This window comes from Euprymna scolopes, chromosome 23 (assembly GCF_053919585.1).
Source record: "Euprymna scolopes isolate OS-2025 chromosome 23, ASM5391958v1, whole genome shotgun sequence".
Taxonomy (NCBI): Eukaryota; Metazoa; Mollusca; class Cephalopoda; order Sepiida; family Sepiolidae; genus Euprymna; species Euprymna scolopes.
In genome coordinates, this window is record NC_136504.1 from 100395244 (window position 1) to 100415122 (window position 19879).

At 35.0% G+C, this 19879-nt stretch overlaps 1 protein-coding gene across 1 annotated transcript in view; it reads right to left on the reverse strand.

Annotated features, from left to right (window-relative positions):
- Window positions 1-19879, reverse strand: part of LOC145246067 (mushroom body large-type Kenyon cell-specific protein 1-like) — a 244713-nt gene that overhangs the window by 31878 nt on the left and 192956 nt on the right. The window contains exon 2 of the mRNA XM_080107911.1: window positions 13998-14066. Within this exon, the coding sequence (XP_079964037.1) occupies window positions 13998-14066 (69 nt within the window). The remainder of the gene's footprint in view (window positions 1-13997; window positions 14067-19879) is intronic.

Genomic DNA, 19879 nt, shown 5'->3' on the forward strand with positions numbered 1-19879 from the left:
AGATAGCCGAGGACAGGGAGAGAGAGGGGGAGATAGCCGAGGACAGGGAGAGAGAGGGGGAGATAGCCGAGGACAGGGAGAGAGAGGGGGAGATAGCCGAGGACAGGGAGAGAGAGGGGGAGATAGCCGAGGACAGGGAGAGAGAGAGGGAGATAGCCGAGGACAGGGAGAGAGAGAGGGAGATAGCCGAGGACAGGGAGAGAGAGAGGGAGATAGCCGAGGACAGGGAGAGAGAGAGGGAGATAGCCGAGGACAGGGAGAGAGAGAGGGAGATAGCCGAGGACAGGGAGAGAGAGAGGGAGATAGCCGAGGACAGGGAGAGAGAGAGGGAGATAGCCGAGGACAGGGAGAGAGAGAGGGAGATAGCCGAGGACAGGGAGAGAGAGAGGGAGATAGCCGAGGACAGGGAGAGAGAGAGGGAGATAGCCGAGGACAGGGAGAGAGAGAGGGAGATAGCCGAGGACAGGGAGAGAGAGAGGGAGATAGCCGAGGACAGGGAGAGAGAGAGGGAGATAGCCGAGGACAGGGAGAGAGAGAGGGAGATAGCCGAGGACAGGGAGAGAGAGAGGGAGATAGCCGAGGACAGGGAGAGAGAGGGAGATAGCCGAGGACAGGGAGAGAGAGGGAGATAGCCGAGGACAGGGAGAGAGAGGGAGATAGCCGAGGACAGGGAGAGAGAGGGAGATAGCCGAGGACAGGGAGAGAGATAGCCGAGGACAGGGAGAGAGATAGCCGAGGACAGAGAGAGAGAGAGAGGGAAAGAGAGGGAGAAAGCCGAGGACAGAGAGAGAGAGAGAGGTAGGGAGGGAGAGCCGAGGACAGAGAGAGTTATGTAATGTCATCTAACCATAAAGTAGTTAATTTATGAACCAGATGTTGAAAATATCAGTAAAACCGACAAATTATAACACTGAGGAATGGACCGCTAGCTGCACAGGTAACAATTTTATTGAATACAAACTTGTATATAAGCAATAGGACACCGGATGTAGTGTATACTGCCAAAAGTTGACGTTCTTTTTCTCTAATAAATTGCTAATAAATTAGTTTCAATAATAGCCGCCTTTTTGAATGCAATCTCAAGATCATATCTTGAGTCAACTCCTTTGTTTTAAATACCAAAAGGCTGCCGGCCTTTCAATAGATGGAAGTATTGCTTAATTTAGTCAAGTTATAATGGAGGGCATGTAAAACATCCACTAGAGATTTGGCTGGCAGAAAACCATCCTGGAATTGGCTTAACATTTCAGAATTTCGTTCACAAAAGATTCGGGGAGAAAACAAAAGCAAAATCTTCGGCTTGATTCTGATAAGTAGAGCTAAAATTAAAGTCATTCACATGAATTCTAATTCATGGAATTGCTTTGGAAAATTTGTTTAACATATTCAACAAGGAACGATGGATACTGCTTGCTTATCATGAAGCTGGGATTGATACTGAAATAAAATGGTCTTTTTGAGTGTCAAGACACAAACATGGAGAAATAAATTGGATGAAAACGCTTCTGTATAGATCAACAAATATTATATAATTACTAGTGATGGTTGGTTGGTTGGTTAACCAGCATGTCCACCTTCTTTGGATCATTTAATGCCTTGTATAAAATTGAAATTTGTTAGATGCTTTCGGATTTGATTTTCGGTGGATATATTCAAGTAATGTTTTTGTAGTTTGCTATTTGATGGTATTTATATTTTATGGTAAAGATTTGGCCTTTTAAGTTTAGAATGGTTTTAGGTTGTTTTTTTTTTTTTCAAAGAGTTCTTTTAACTTTGTGGCCTTGTAATAGTGTTGACGAATTTGTGTGAGATCATAGGAATCAAGTTAAGTGTTTCACCGTATAATGTTTGTGACATGGTATACATATTTTCCCCCGATTCTGATACAATTATCTATTCTGATTCTTTTATAAATCTCTAAAAATCTAATAAAATTGTTATTTAAAATTTTTTGGGATTACCATAAAAAAAAAAACAAACTCATGCATATATATTTTGCATAAAAAATACCATTGTAAGGACTGATCTATAGATTTTAGTTTAAAATCAATCGATATTTATCGTTTCATTATTAGAATCCACAATGAAAATTAAATAAAAAAAAAATTAAATCGTTTTTTGGCATTGTAAAATAGATACAAATTTTCCAGATTCTAATATTCCCAAAAGTTTCAATTTTTTCGATTAATCATCCTGACACTAATGATTACAACTGCAAAAGAATTAGTTTGTAATGAGAATGTAATTAACTGTAGCTGAGCGAAATGTCCATTGAATGTTGTTCTCCCAGTGTCGGCTGATCAAATATAGGGGGAAAATATCAAAAAGGGAGACAACTTTTGGCTACAAAATTAGTTCCTTATTAAAAAGTTAATTTCTCTTAAATATTTAATGATCATTTTCTCTTGAGTAGCAGGTTGGTTGGTTGGTTGTTTTACGGCATATCAACCCTTTTCGGGTTATTTAATGCTGAATCCAAAGATTTTGAAGAAAAATTTTTAATAGAATATATTTGTTGTTTTCAAATCAGTTTCTATTTAACCCATAGTTGGAACCCTAACAGGTACTACCACTCTGGGTCAGAGTGGACCTGGGAGCAATGGTAATTAAAGGGTGGCTCCACACTCCCCAAAGCCCGCAAGCTGGGGCCTCACCACTGGATATAGTTTAAGGTCATATCCAGGACCTGAGTAGCAGGAACATTCACGAAAAGGAATATAAAAACGATTTTATCTTAAAAACATGTTTAATCATTTTAACGACTTCCACTTAACTCTTTTTACTATATATAATATATAATATATATATAAAAAAAACAAAAACAAAAAAACACAATGATCAAAGTTATAAACTCCATTGCAAAGCAACCAATTAAAAGGATTAGGTTCATTTTTATTTCCACCACAATATTAGAATTAAAACAGGTATTATAATTGGTTTCTACTCTGAACACTTAAGATATGCATTAAGCAATATTTAGACAAAGAATTCAAATAACTTGTACAACTTAAATATTAAAAAAGAACTGTCTAAAAATCATCATTATGAGTCAATGACAAACGTATGCTTATAATTAACTTGGTAGCCATGCTACTCAGTTTTATGACTTGACGTTGGGCATGTAGAAAGAACTTGTTAGTAATATAAAGTACTGTTTATTGACTCCAAGCAAGGCACAGTGCCACTAAGTTTTTTTTTTTTTTTTTTTTTACATTTTCACCCCAAACAAGGCAAATTGCCACTTTGATGTAGGGGGCTACTATCAGGGGCAACAACTACTGGGGTACTATGTAGGGATTTGGGCAGCAAGATGTCGGTTCACGTTACACTTGAACTTCTGCACGTCAGTACTGTTGGGGAAGCAGGGACCTGGAATGGAATTCCAGAGTCTAGCGGTTCTGGGGAAGAAACTATTGGAGTAAAAAGATCTTTTACATCTAGGGATCTCTACAGTGTGGGGGTGGGATTTAGCAGCCTGTCGGATTTGTCGAGGGTGCTCATGTCGTGGGGGCACAAGTGATTGCAGTTCGTCAGAGCATTCACCACTAAAATACTTGTAGAAAAGGCAGAGGGATGCAACATTTCGTCGATGGGACAGAGGCTGAAGCTTAGATGCCAGTTCAGAGCCTATCAGGTTTGCGACTCTCTTTTGAACCTTGTCAAGGAGCGAGAGTCTAGTAGAAGATGCACCAGCCCAGATGTGACAGCAATACTCCATACATGGGCGGATGGTGGCCTTATAGAGGTACAGGATACTTTCGGGTGTTAGTAGTTTTCTAGCACGGTAGAGAGAGCCCACCTTTCTTGCAGCGGCCCTGGCAATGCCTTCAATGTAATTGTTCCAACTCATGTTTCCTGTGAACGTTAGGCCAAGGAGTTTGAAAGATGTACTCTCAGATAAAGAGTCGTAGGCCATTGCTATACGTGGTAGAGAGGGTTTCTTGTAATTATTGAATGAAACTAGTTTAGTCTTGGCAGCATTGAACGCGCTACGAATAGGGACCAGATTTGCCGGGATACTATGTAGGGAGTTGAACAGGGAGATGTCTGTTCACATTATACTTGAACTTCTGCATGTCAGTACAATCAGGGAAACAGGTGCCTGGAAGGGAGTTCCAATGTCTAGCAGTTTGAAAGAAGAATTTATGAGAATGCTTTATGGCATCTAGGGATCTCTACAGTGTAGAGGTGAGAGTTTGCTGTTTGTTTGATTTATCGAGGGTATTTACATTGAGGGGGTACTTGTGCTTTGAGTTCATCCGAGTACTTACCAGGGATGCAAGATTTCAGCAATGGACAGAGGTTGACGACTCTTTTTTTGAACTCTATCTAGGAGTGAGAGGACTAGTGGCAGATGCAGCAACCCAGATGTGACAATACTCCATGCATGGGCGAATAGTGACTTTGTAGAGATACAGGATACTCCCAGGTGTGAGTAACTTTCTAGCATGGTAGAGAGATCCTACCTTCCTCGCAGCAGCCTTAGCAATTTCTTCAATGTATTTGTTCCAATTTATGTTGTTTGTGAATTTTAAGCCTAGGAGCTTGAGGGAAGTACTTTCATCTAGTGTATCATTATCCACGGCAATCAGTAGTCGAGAAGGTTTCTTGTATTTATTAAAGGAAATAAGCTTAGTCTGTGCGTTACCATCCAATTTTGGCCGCTTTCAAATACAAACTGGAATTTCTCCTCTAGAGTTTTAGTCATATCTTTAGATATGCACTCATTTTCCCCCTCATGTCTGTTGTGTGGTGTCATCAGCAAATATACTAATCTCATAGACAATTTTATCAGGAACATCATTTCTGAATATCAGGAACAATAAAGGTCCAAGGATTAACCCATGTGGCACACCCACATTTATATTATGTTGTTCAGATGTATGACCAGCAAGGACAAGCTGGATTTTCTTAGCTCTAAGATATCCGGGGAGTTTGCTAGGAGAAATGATTCTACATCATCTAAGTTAGTTCCAACTCTGTGAATATTTGTGAATGCTAACATCAAGGGAGGAGACGATTTGGTTTTGTTTGAGTTTGCATCTGGTTTGGTCATAGGTTTTGTTTGAGCTGTCGCTTTATTTAATTAGTTTCATTTTATTTATTAGTTTCATTTAATTAGTTTCATTTTATTTAATAGTTTCATTTAATTAGTTTCATTTTATTTAATAATTTAATTTTATTTAATAATTTAATTTTATTTAATAATTTAATTTTATTTAATAATTAAATTTTATTTAATAATTTAATTTTAGGGTGAGAGGTACTGAACAAAGTGGATGTGCATAATACCAAACACACGACACAAGTCGACCATCAGCCGACTCTTTGTCTACAGGATTGTGGCCTTAGAAATACCCACTGCAGATGGATGCAGGGTCCCTTTCCATGCATGACATGGCACTACAATCATCCCAATATTATACAACTGATGATGAACAGCCGCTTTAAGCACTACCAAAGAGTTAGAGCTTCTGTACTGCCAGTCGGAATACAGCAGCCAGACAAGCTATCAAACTGGTATCCTTAAACCTGTCAGACAAGAGCAGTCGAAAGAATAGGAATAAGGCAGGAGCAGGGAATAGTGTTCATTGCCCTAGTCGGGAAACAAGGCTAACCACTGGGTATCTCTGCAGAGTTCCTGTGATAATACCTCTGTGCTTAGCTAATAGGCAAAGAAGGAGTGTGAAAGCCGAATAATAGGCAGAGCCTATCTAGTCCTTAAGCAGTTTAGGTTTGCACATCGGTAATTTGTTTCAGTCACCAGCTCTAGAAAGGTTGTCAACCAGAACTGAAGAGGCCCTCTTCCCCTATTTATATGGTGCCAAGATATGAGGTAAGTAGCACAAGTTTAACATCAGTTTTCCTTCTTCTAGGTCGATGACCATGGGAGATCTACAGGTCCATCAGAAGTAGCTCCGCACCTGGGTTCTAAACCAAGTATTTCTCTGCCCTTGCATAGGTAGTTAGGATTTATTAAATTAATACTATATATATATATATATATATATATATATATATATATACACATACACACAATGAAAATAATTTGTTTACACCCATATGTTATATATATCGAGTGGGAGAGGAAAAAGTTGTGTATGATTGTAACATCATGAAATAATGTATTATTTTGATTAATCTAACAAGAGTTTTCATCGAGGGTAATTTTCAAAATATTTCAGTCGATGCAACCTCCAACCTTCTTCAGATGTCTCCTGTCGAACTCCGTAATTTGCACGGGAATTTGAAACGCAAGACGAAATAATGTGTCGTTCTTAATTACTGTGACGAGAGACCAACTGATACAACCGCTGCTATTTAGAGAAGAAACACCATATCTATATATGCATCATGAATAACAGCTGCTGTGACGCAAAAGGAAAAGGCAGACGACCTCTACACACTGTAACTACTATTAGACATGTAAACAACACACAACTGTTTATGCACACGAGCATATTTGTTGCAGAGACAAAGAATCACCATTCCGGCTATACTACAAAATCCCTTTTTAGTGCACCGACTACATTATAACTAGGGCCAGGACAACAGCATATTCTTTTCATTGTTTTGACTCTCGAGTGTGTATCCGTTGATATCTTATATGCTTTTATATAGAGTGATGCGGTTCTTGGTTGATTAACTGTGTCAGTTGGTTGTTTTTGTTTTACGGCATATCAACCTTTTTCAGGTTATTTAATGCCGAATCTAGTTATTTTGAGGAACGATTTTTAATGGAGTATATTTTTTTTATGTCACATTCTATTTAACTCATAGTTGGGACCCAAACAGGTACTACCACTCCGGGTCAGAGTGGACCTGGGAGCAATGGCAATTAAAGGGTGGCTCCACACTCCCAAGGCCCACAAGGTGAGGCCTCACCATCGGATATAGTTTTAGGTCATATCCAAGACCAACTGTGTCGAATAGATACTCGAGACTCAAAACAATGAAAAGAATATGCTGTTGTCATATCCCTGATTATAATTAACTACTAAAGAGAGTGTTATTACTCAAAAGAATTAGATTTTCCTTTAAATTATATTTTATGCGAATAAAGAAAAAAATAAATCCTATCTATAAACTATAATATCATTACTAATGGAGATTTGGTATCTGTCTGAAGCCATCCGGCATTGCCCGGGACATAAAATATGCTTAAATATGATATTTTAATGCGTGCAGATTTCAAATTTCTTATTACAGAGCCACTTTTCTATTGTACCCAATATATATAGAAGTGATTTCAAAAGTTAAAAAAAAAATCATTTGCTGAAATCGAAACCAAAACATAGCTCTTCTGCATTATTTGTTACCATCTGAGCTAAGTTCATACGCATATAAAAACTTAAATAATGTTGCGAAAAGGTTTAAATAATAAATAAATTTGCATATGCGTAGAAGTAACAGGTTTAGTTGACTTAATACTGCCAAGGTCAATTTTATTTTTGGCCCATAATACTATTTTTACCTGCTAAAAATCAAATCAAATTTATTCCATAGTTTCAAATCCCCTATATATGAAGTCTCAAGTCTGTAGACCAGAAACTGACAAAGTAGTTTAGTAGAGACCATTTCATAAACAGGCAAGGTCACTTACATATGTGTGCGTGTGCATGTATTTATATATACACTAGCAGCCTTTGAGACTTTACACGACCGGCCGCCACAGTCGATTGAAAATTTCTTGGGGCGACTAAAAGTCGTAAATCACTCGCCCACCAGTCGATAAAATTTCTTTAAATAAAGAAACGGGGGGGGGGGGAACACATTTATTTTATGACCCTCAAATATGCGGAGACTTAGAATCACCTATGTCTCATCATTTGTGAATTCTTTCATCTCTAACTGTGAGACCGTTTGAATATTGTATTGAAAAAAGAGTGGTCACGGTAAAGGTCAACAAGAGGTCAAATTTACACATTCGGCGTGTAGTCAAAATGTTACCTCCATTTAGCTCTCTGATTTTGAAATTCATTTGGAAAAAAAATTACATACACTTCATGCTTACAAAAGTAAAGACGAACATTTGAAAGAGGAAAAAACGCATCATTCCGTCAAGCACGCACCGAAAATTAAATTATACAAGTAATCATATTTTTCTCAATTATATAAATTCAGATATTTGCATGCTCTTTTTTGCGCAACTTTAAAAAAATCATCGATACCCAATTTTAAAAATAATATTCTAAATTTTAGAATGTTGTTCAGAGGTGAATTTTTTGTTTTAATAGAAACAAAAGAGACCAATTTCTGTTCTATATCAAAGTTTTTTTCCCATAAATTACAAAGAAAAATTGACCGTTTAAATTTTAAAAAGAAATTAAACCATGTCGATTTTCTAAGAAATCTAGTTCATTTCAGCTAAATGTGTTTTTTTTTTTTGAATATTGGAGATTTTGGGCCATGGAGATCTCGCACCAGGAGATTTCAGTCCACAATCGTAAATACCCGGAGATTTCGTAACACTGTTTTTTTTCAACACCCACGGTTTACGCTAGATATTTTAATTTTTGTATGAAATTTTACGACATAATTTGCGTATCGGAAGAATAGTTTGTTGATATTTTTATCTATATATATAAAAGCGAAAATGTGTGTGTGTGTGTCTCGCAAAAACTTTTGACAGAGGCGACGGATTTTCACGAGTTCAGTATCATTTTGAAGCTCGACATTTTGGATGACAAATATCGAAAAATTGGGCACAAACATTCATTCCTTCATCCTTAACGGCTCTCTTTTTTACAAGGAGGGGTGAAAAAAAAATGGTATCTTCATGACAAGATGTCATTACGCGCAAAAGACGTACACTAAATTTGTTTTAAATGTTATAAAAACCGACTCACTTTCATCCACGCATCTATAGCACGATGGGTTAAGTGACAGCGTCATTATCTAAAGATTTCAGGTTCAATCCCAGTTATCAGACATACTTTTTTTTCTCGATTTTTAAACATTTAATATTGAAAGAAGGTTATTTATACCATTTTTTTTCGCTTTTCGCTGTGTTTTTTTGTTTTTTTTTTCCTTTTTTGGGTTTTTGTTTATCCGATTTTTTGGAAGTTTTACGTCCGTTTGCTGTTTTATTTATTTTGTTTTTTTTCCGATTTTTGTAAAAAGTTTAAACAGGGTATTAATTCGCTTATTCTTTGCCCCTCCACTTACATACACCCCCCCAAACACCCGGGCAACGCCATCTTTTTGGGGGGGAGGGGGTTTGTTTTTCCGATTTTTAAAAAAAGTTTTACGTTCGTTGGCTGTTTTTTTTTTGTTCGTGTTTTTCCGATTTTTTAAGAAGTTATTTACCCCCCCCCTCTTACACACACACATCTCCAAACACCCGGGCAATGCCGGGTACCACCCTAAAATCATCAGTTTTGTACAGTGAGGGTGTAGCAAAAACCGTCCTCTCATGACAAGTTCGCTTCTACGTATGCGCAAATGACGTCAGAACATGAGTAAGTTTAAATATAAAAAAAAAACGGACCCAATTTCACCAACGTTGTCTTAGCTCACTTGATTAGAGGTCGACGTCATATCTAAAGGTTGTAAGTTCGAATCGTGGTGTGAGGTGTCTTTTTTTTCCTTTTTCTTTCGATTTTCTTTTAATTTTAATATTGAAACAGGGTTATTAAAGCCATTTTTCACGTTCTATGTTTTTTGGGCTAAGTGTTAACGTTCGTTTTTTTTTGGGGGGGGAAGGTTCCATCACATTCGCGTTTTTTTTTTGTTTTTCCGATTTTTACATTTAACAGCGTTCGTTTGCCTTACATTAGTTTGTTTTGTGTTTTTTTCGATTTTTTAAAAAGTTTTAACATTTTTTTAATATATAATATTTAATAATTTAATATTTAAAAATATTTACTTTGCTTATTCTTATGTTTTGATTACCCCCCCCCCCGAGCACACACACCTCTAAACACCCGGGCAACGCCAGGTACCCCCGCTAGTTAAGAATAAAGAAGAAAAATATAATTGAATTGTTGTAAAATTATTTACTATTATTGACTGAAACAAAGATATAAAGTCGGACAAGTAAAAATATTCTGGGGCGAATAAATTTTTCATCACTTTTGACCGGCGGTAGAGTGATTTTATTTTTCAAATCTTAAAGGCTGTACACTAGCAAGGAAACCCGACGTTGTTCAGGATTGAATGATGATAAACGAATGTTTCACACTCCCATATTTTTATTGTCATCGAAATCATCCATTTTTCAATCCAATCGATTGATTTTCTGCTCTAGTTGGAGACCCATCATGGTGCACAGGAAGGAAGCTTCACATGCTTCCCAGCAGTGATTTAGTCTATAATACATTGTAGTCTACATTGCACTGTAGAGAACTTACTGCTGTTCTTATAAAATTATTTTTATATATAATAGCTTGAATTAAAGTTTAAAATGAAGTCAAGTATAATGGTTCAATTGCGCTTTAAACAGAAACATTCATTTCGAATGTGCTTCTGTCATATCAAAGAACCTACTGTTGATATTTTTATGCTGAGTCTTTCTGCTTGTGTGCTAATAAAACTTCTCAAATACACTTGTGATGTTAGATTGTATAAGGTGTTAAGTTTGGTCAAAATCGCCTGCTCCTTCTTTCATATTTTTTTGATTGATATTTATTGAAGACATTCTGATACAAACCCTATCTAAGAACACTACCAGATGCATAAAGTACATTTGTGTGAAATTTCAGAAAATTGGCCCAACCGTTTTGGAGTCCATAGGGAATGCACTCATACACACAATGTTCCTTTTATATAATAGTATATATATTAACAGAGATTTGTCTGAAGTCGAAACTATGCTACTACTCCGTCTTGATGCTCAATTCAGTCTACTATTTAACTGATGTACCCTCTTTTCATGCTCGATTGGGGAGAGGGAGAATTAGTATCTGTTCTACCACCATCCCAGACATTACCTCCCTCCTGAGAGGTGAGAGTGTAATATACGTTTGTTTGTCAAATATATAAACAAAAAAATAAGTGACCAGAGGAAGCACATGTTTCCTAGTATTTATAATAGACCTGGCACTCATACAACTAGGTTCTACAACTAGAGGTTGGGCATGTGGGAAGCTAAATTACAATTAGCAAAGACATTATTAGCAAGGAACCTGTTCATAATAATGAGTAATTAGTAGGGCTGTGACAACAGCATATTCTTTTCCTTGCTTTTACTCTCGAGTAAGTATCCAACACAGACACAATCAACCGAGCCACATCACTCTATATAAAAACATAGGATATCAAAACAAGGAAAAGAATATGCTGTTGTCATAGCCCTAGTGATTAGTAGCAATACTTAATACAAAAAACACAAAAAAATACAGATCTTAGATACCAACAAGCTACAGAGGATAAGGGTAAATGAGTTTGTCAGGTGGAAGGTGAGACAGCATTTTGCAGATTGAAGATAATAGTCACTTATTAAGTCCAAAGATCACTCGAGGATAAAGGTTTATAATAGTCAGGTGAACGGTGAAACACCATTGTGATGATTGGTAACAATCATTTAAACTGGACAGAATTTGAATATTTAAGAATTTGTCAACATTAGATTTTTTTTTGGGGGGGGAATGTTGTAGTCAGTTGGGAAGCAGCACCATCATATTGTGTTCCACAGAAAGGTAGTTCTTGGAAAGAAGTTCCATTTAGTTTTAGATGCATAGAGGAAGAAAGTAAAATTATTTACACTGGTTGTTCAAGCACCACGAAAATAAAAATATAGAAAACAACTAGCAAAGAGGACTTCCCACTAGATTTCGAAGCTGGATTTGTATCCTGTCAATGCACTACCGATGTTAAAATAAAAAAAACAATTCTATCTCTAAGGCATTTTGTTATGCGCGTGTATATGTGTATCTGTATGAGTTTGTTTCCTATGAACTCCAAAAGGGCTGGGCTGATTTTTAAAAATTTAACATAAGTGTTCTTTATATCTAGGAGTGTTTTTTTTTTTTTTTCTTTAATTAGTTTTATATTGAAATGCTTCTGATATGTATCAGAAATTGATAATCGAAGAAAATCAAATTAAAAAAGGAACAGTTCGATTTTAACTAAACTTAACACCCTTATACAGTCTAACATCACAGGTGCATTGAAGTTTTATCACTGCACAAGCAGAATGGCCTGGCATACAAAATCAACAGTAGATTTTTTTGATAAGACAGGTGCGTTCAAAATGAATATTTCTGTTTAGAGCACAGTTGAACCATGATACATGACTTGTATTTTAAACTTTCATTTGAGCCATTATGTACTCGTGCACTCTCAAACAACATCCTGCAACCGACGTCACCGAATTTGGCTGTTCTGGATCCCAGTTTGTCTTTTGGTGTTCAGCTGTCACTCTGGCAAAGGCCCTGTATGTTGAAAGGTCCTGTCCAGCAAATTACCACTTCCTCTCACAGTGTCAAAGATTAGGAGGGCAAATCGTCCGATACTAGTCACCAAAATCTATTGCTGGAGAGAAAAGGTCATTTCAAGCCAAAAGAAAGAATAACACTTTGACAACTAGTCTTTTTAGAAAACATAACATTAATTATTCATGGAAAGACTATTCACTCTAGTCATAAACTTAGGGCCTTAAAATTCGTGTCTAGATGGCACTTTTTTTTAATAAAGTCTGATCGATTTTCAAGGTCGGCTACTGACCAAGTCTGGGGGTTAGACTTTCAGCAATGTGGTGTTTAGTAGGGAGCAAAGTGGAATCTTTTAGCCCAGTCCAGTTGGGTCTCTGTCCGGCTGATTCTTGATCCTATATTGAGAAACCAGTGTCATAGTGCCACCCTTCTTACCAATAGAACTCTCACTTATTGATAATACATCATTGTTTTAACTCCCTGCCATGTTTACTGGTTCTCAATATGTGATTATTCACTCTTCTGATACTAGAATGATCAACAGGTTTGCAACACGCCTTTCTTTCCTTCTTCCCTGTATATTTCCTACCTCTCTCTGCTACCGTGAAGGGGAAATTTCTTCATTTTGCACCCTTCCAATCATAATTCTTCATTTTTTTTTTTTTTGTTCAACAGCTATTTCAATTAACTAACACTGCAGGACGTGTGTGTGTGTGGGGGGTCCCTTCAGCCCTCTTGATCAGCCATATATCTGCTTGACATTTTGGGAATTCAAGTAATGGCACCCGGTCTCTGACTTGGGCAGTTAATAATTCAATTCATAATAATGATAATAAAAAAAATGACCACTTAAACCTTCTGAGATATCAAGGGTCACCCTGCTTGAGAGGACTTTGGGAATTTGGCTAATGGCACCTGGTTTCTAACATGGTCAGTCCATAATCCCGGTTTATGAAAATAATAAAAAAAGAAAAATATACTGGCCAAAGAATAATTCAAAAGTTTCCTTTCAGTTATTCTAGCATATCTCTTATCAATCCTTCCTACTTTGATTTCTGTTAGCAATTAATGCCATTCCAAATGTCTCCTTTTTCTTTTGCCTCTTTTTTTTTTTTTTTTCTTCCGTTTGAATTTCTACAAGTGCCATACCAATCCTTTTTCTCTTGTTTTTTTTTTAATATAACCTGCAAATATTGTCACAATTATATAAAAAATAACTATATAAAATCAACAGCAGGTTTTCTACAGTGCAATGTAGATTACAATGTATTGTGAACTAAGTCACTGTGTGGAGTGACTGTGGGGCTTCCTCCCAGTGCACTATGGTGGGTCCCGGACTAGAGCAGGCAATTGATTGTTTTTATTGGGAGGGGGGGGATGATTTCATTAATTTTGATGACAATACAAGTATTGGAAATCTGAAACATTTGTTGATCTTCATTCAATCCCAGGCAACATTGGGTCACCCTGCTAGAATATATATATATATATATATATATATCTCCAAGTGTTCAAATGTGCATGAAAGCCTTTCAGAGTGTCCAAATGTGCACAAAAAGCTTTTTGGAGTTGTTATTTTTTTGCATGCAAGCGTGGATGGAATTGTGATGAAAAGATACTCACAGTTAAACGGTTCCAGCAACTGTGATATCAGATCATGTCCTCCAATTTCCAATGCTACTGCTTCTAGCCCTGAAATAAAAAAAAAAAAAATCTCTGTGAGATTTGAGATGCAAACAATCTTGTGAAAGAAACATTTACAAAAAGAAATTAAAAACTGGAACAAACATTTCGTAAAGATTCAATTTATTTATTCCTGTAAAAAAATAATTTGATGCAATGCTTTATCAATTTTACGGCTGAATAGAATTTGCTAATAAATGTTAGACTTTATCATTGGTTGATTATGTGAATAATTTTTATACACCGACGAGTACAGTAAAAAGATAGAATCACTAGAAATTAAAATAAACACCTATGAAGAAACCACGTTCAGCAGAACAGCGAGATAAACTGTATGCAAGGTTCGCTACCGATGATAATTCGTATCTACTTGTGATACAAAAGTACATGCAGACCATTTTTTGTTTTATTTTTATGGAAATCACTCCAGACAAAGCAGGAAGCCACTTGATAAAAAGAAAAGGGAGCAAAACAGTAAAGAAAATAAAGACTCAAGCAATGTTTATCAAGATTTAAAAAAATCAAACTCCGATTATTACTTAATATTGGAAGACTTTAAAATAAGTACTCAGAGTCAGAGGTTTTGGAATCATAAGAGGCGGAGCCTATACCATCCGACTACAACCCTGCTGGAGGTATTTAGTTCTCTCTCACTGCAAGAACTGTGACACCAGGGTCAGAAAGTGGGATTGAGAAATCAGCGTCCCCAGGGAGGGGCACTCTAACCTGCAAAAAGTGCCTGAACAGTTCTGCTGACATTCCTTAAGGGCACCTCAGGCGATTAGCAATAAACTAACTCCTTCTCAAAGAGAGCAGTCAAAGCCTGGGAGGGTGAACCTCCTAGAACTGCACAGGAACAGCATTACACCACAATAAACATGGACTAGGTCATTACAGGAATGGTCTCATCTTTTGATTTTGTGGGCGGAGGATAAGAATCTCGGGCCGAGTTACCATTATATTGTTTTGAAAATCTGTTTAGTATGGTTTCTGTTCTAATTTCAAACATTTGTATAGGAAACAGACTTCTTTTTTTTTTTTTTGTATTTTCATAGGAAACAGACTTTTTTTTTTGTGCATTTTTCTAGGAAACCTAGCTTTGAATTTCTTTATAATAATTACTTTGGGTTATCAATAACTATAAATACAATTATTGGCATATTTATTCAGAGTCTAGTGATAATGGCAATATCAGATAGTGATAATAACACTGCGATGTTGATATCGGTATTAAAATGATGCTATTTATGACACTTGTTCCAATGACTGTTGCTATGACACTGCACAAAATGATCACAATCTTTTGTCTGATGTTCTCGTTGAAAATTAAAAAGACAAAAATGGATTAAAAAAAATATTACAAAAATAAATAAATAAATAAATAAATAAATAAATAAACAAAGAGTAGAAGCCAAAAAAAAAAAAAAAGTATTGACTGCACAAAAATGATCTTCTTTACATAAAAGAAAAAGAATAATCAATTTCTGTGTAACCCTGGTGGAATTATAAGTAATGATTTTTCATCTTCAATTAAGGGCGAAGAGATGTGTGTATGGTTTAGTGGACTTGAGAGAGATGAAGCATACAATATAAGTGGGAGGGTGATGATCAATCAGCAGGCGTCCGGTCAGTAAGGATACCTACACTTTGCGGCAGGGTAAAGGGTCCAGTTGTAAAGCTAGAGTTGTGTAATCTCCACCCAAACCTAAATCCGCACTGCTTGAGTCCAATGACAAATAAAAGTTTAGGACGACTGAAAACAATGACACCATCAGCAGAATCCCCTCTACATACAGCACCTGGTATTTGTAAATGGTCATTCAAGCTCAATGTTGCTTAACTTTGGTGATCTACCGTAATTGATGTATACCGTAATGAGGAGGGGGGAGGTAATATGTACAGAAAAAGAAGGGTTTAGATTTTTGGAGGTGGGTTAGAAACATAAAGAAAGAGATAGAAAGTTGAAAGATTTATAACAGGACTAGCCTTTTGGATAGGAGCAAAGTGTAGTATCTGTTCTGATACGGTTTCATCTTTTGTCCTCAATCTGTGAAGGAAATCCTTCTAAACTGAGGTAATTTAATTTTTTTTGTTTCCAATCCACAACCACATTTTCAGGGGAGCTGCAATTTCCCTGTTCTCGTGAGGAGACACGTACAAAGGGGGAAAATTAGCGGTACCTACTCAGAGTTGCCTGAAGGTGTTTACTTTTTTGTTTTTTTGCTATTTTTTATTTTATTTATTTATTATACATTAGTGTTATCCACCCAACATTGTTGGAGGGGAGGGGGATATATTGTCGGTCAGAAAACTCCTTTTTCTATGTGTGAACTTTTTAAGACAAAAATAATGTGAAATATAATCATTACAATATTTTTGTCTTGAAAAGAAAATTAGTAAAAAATAACATTCGTATTATGAGGTCAGCTAATAACGAATTTGCAGTGTAATTGTTAGAAACAAATACAGTTCTTACAGAAAAGCTGTAAAACGGTAAATGAATTTAATGTATCCAAACGATTTTGAATGAAATAATAATAATCAAAAGTTGGACTATTTTAAATCTTCAAAAGTACTATAAAAAATGGGAAAGCCGAATTATTATTTGGCTTTGTAATTTTTATAATGCTAGTAGACTAGGTGTAAGAATTTTTTTGAATTTTTGACACCCTAACACAAAACTGCGAATAAAATATATAAAACTCGTAATTTCTCTTTTTAAAGTGGTTGTTTATTTTCTTTATGGAATATACTTCCAAAATAAACTATTAAAGTTATTTAAAAAATAGAAATATTTATTTAAAAAAATAACAGTGTGCACGCGCGTTCATGCAGTCATTTTTTTTAACGTAATGAAATCAATTGAATTTTACGAGCTAAATTTTTGTTTCAATTTTTAAACTTTAAAAATGTATAAAATCTTTTCTATTGGTTCAATTTTAAAGATATTTTCAGGGTCAATGTGAAATTTTATGTTCTTTCCAATAAACCGAATATAATATTCTAGACAAGCGTTTTTTTTGTTTTTTTTAAATTCCCCCCTCCCACCATTTTGAAATGTCCATTAAAATGAAAATAATTTTCTCCCCTCAAATTTATATATAAAAAATTGAAGATCAAATAAAATAAGCTAATTTAAAACAAAAAAGAACAGTTATTTGCATATTTACCTAAAGTTTAAAACCTTTTTTTTTTTTTAAACCAGGTTGAATTTTTTTTAAGTGAAACCTTATAATCTTATATTTTTCAGAATATTTCTTACAATTACGACAATTTTTTCTATTTAATTCAAGTTTTTTTTGTATTTTTTTTTAGATATTAAAAAAAAATCACTTTATAAAGAATAAAATATATTAAATCAAAAACTCATGTATTTCTTTAAGAGAATAAAAATTTAAAAAAAAAAAAAAAAAAAAAAAAAAAAAAATCAAAAATCGGTAGAATTTTTTTCTTTTTAACAGCAAAAACTGATAAGTGAAATGGGATCATTTTCCAACTACGGTGGCCCATATTTACTAACTTTTGTTTACAGCATGCAATAGAAAAAGACATTAATTCTGGTGCTTAAAGCCACTGAAAATGTCAACTCAAAGAAAAGCAGACATTTGTCTCCCTTTATTTCAACTGTAAAAAACATCTGATGTCGCGCTATTTTTTAATACTTGCTTAAAAAAGTATTTTATTTAAAAAGGACATGGAATATAAAATATAAATATGGATAAATTCTTAACAATGAAGAATTGAAGTACCCATTGATTAGTATTTTTTATAGGTAAGTGATTTTTTGGAATTTATATATACATATATTATCGAAGTAAGTTAAAATTAATATATTTTCTTTAAATCTTTTTAAAAGAAAACCGATTTAAAAAACAAATATTGTATAATTTGTTATTAAACCTGTTATTTTTTTAAAATTTGGTCTTTGCTCCTTTAATTAAAAAAAAAAAAAAAGTAGGGTTTGAATTACATTTTTCAAGTAGTTATAAGCTTTGAAAGATAGTAGAATTATTTAAGTTTTTATCACGCATTTTTAATAGCGATTTCTGACACGGCTATAGGTCCAAATACCCTACATATCAAATTTCAACTGTAGACCAAATATTCAGAAAGGAGTTTGGTAGAGACTTTTCACACACAAACCGACAAGGTCATTTTTATATAACTATTTGTGCGTTAGAACATTTTCATCTTAAATTCTTTGGAATTATGCAGAATAGAAACTATGCATAGTAGAATTCAGTTTAATAATGAAATGAAAGCAAACATCTAATAAGGTATCATAAAATTGAATACGTAAGCAATGCTCGTTTATCAAAAGGAATATGCAAATTAGATAACGTTCATGTAGTCGCTCGCATATCCATGACTGAGCATATTAAAAAGGGTTTTAATTTTTAAATAAAAATGTTTGGCTGTGTGTGTGTGTGAGTGAGAGTGAGAGAGAGAAAACAAACTAAACTTTATAGGTATATATAGATAATTCAAATACGAAACGAGGATTTCAAATAACCACTATTTTTCTTATAAAATATACCAATAAAACTAATGTTTAAATAAAAAAAAAATACATTCTTCAATGAGATATTATTTAATTTTATTTTTGTCCCATGAAAGGATTACATTATAAGCAGTTATTTTATGGAACTAGACAGATAATTACCCTAGTGACCTTAGATCTATTAAGCTTTATAATGGGTTTTGATTAAAATTGGATTAAGGATTATAGATATAAGGTTTAGTATTATCATAGATTCATTTTAATCTTTGTGAGGCGACATATGAAAGTGGTGCAAAACTTGTTCAGGGAACTAATTTTACTCTTCCTGGGACGAGTATTTTTCTAGCTGCTTATGTATTGCAATCAGGAAATCGGTCAATATCATTGAGAAAAAGAAAAAAGAAAACTATACGCGTTACATTCTCAACTTCTCCAACAATTAAATAAGGAAAAAAAAAAAAAATAATAAAAATAAATAAATAAAGGAAGTAGGAACTAGTACGACGGGTTTTCCAAAAGTAATGCCTCCTATATATTTTTTTATTCCACCTGAATGGATCAGACGGGACTGCAAATTACATTGATATGATAACTGAACTTATGCATCCATGACCTGAATGTTCCATCTATCTGTTGCAAATATTGACGCCATGAGACTAAGAAATCAATCCTTGTCATGAACGTACGTCAGAAGCAGAGATGTGCCATTGAATTCATCCATGCAGAAAAAACTGAACAGACCAACATTCACTAGCCCCTGCTGAACGTTTACGAAACCGATGCAGTTGATGTCAGCAGTTAGGAGATGGGTTTGTTTGACACATGCACAGCCACCATCCCATCGCTGTCAAAAATGCATCGATAATGGTGTTGACCATGTAGAAAAAAAAAAATTCTGGAACACAAAAGGTTGCTCATTTTAATGGTGCCACTTGTCTTTAGAGCTCAACATTTTTTTTTCTTTTATTTAAAAAAATAGGATGCATTACTTTAGGAACGACAGTCGTAATTGAAAATCCTTTTGGCTAGGAGCTAAGTGTAGTATCTGTTCTGAAAACTACACTTCATCTTTTCTGACTTCAGTGAAGAAGAAATCCTCCTAGACTGAAGCAATTTTTATTTTTGTGCCAATCTCAATTACGGGGGTAGCTGGATTCCTCCCTCCATATTAGAAGACAGACCATGCGGCAAACTCTGTCTTCGTGGGGAGGCAAGTAAATACGACTATTAATTAAAAAAAAAAAAAAGAAAAAGAAACGGCAGAAAGGAAAGTTTTGAAGGTGAAGATAGGATAATTAAAAGACGTGAAACGTAAACGAGT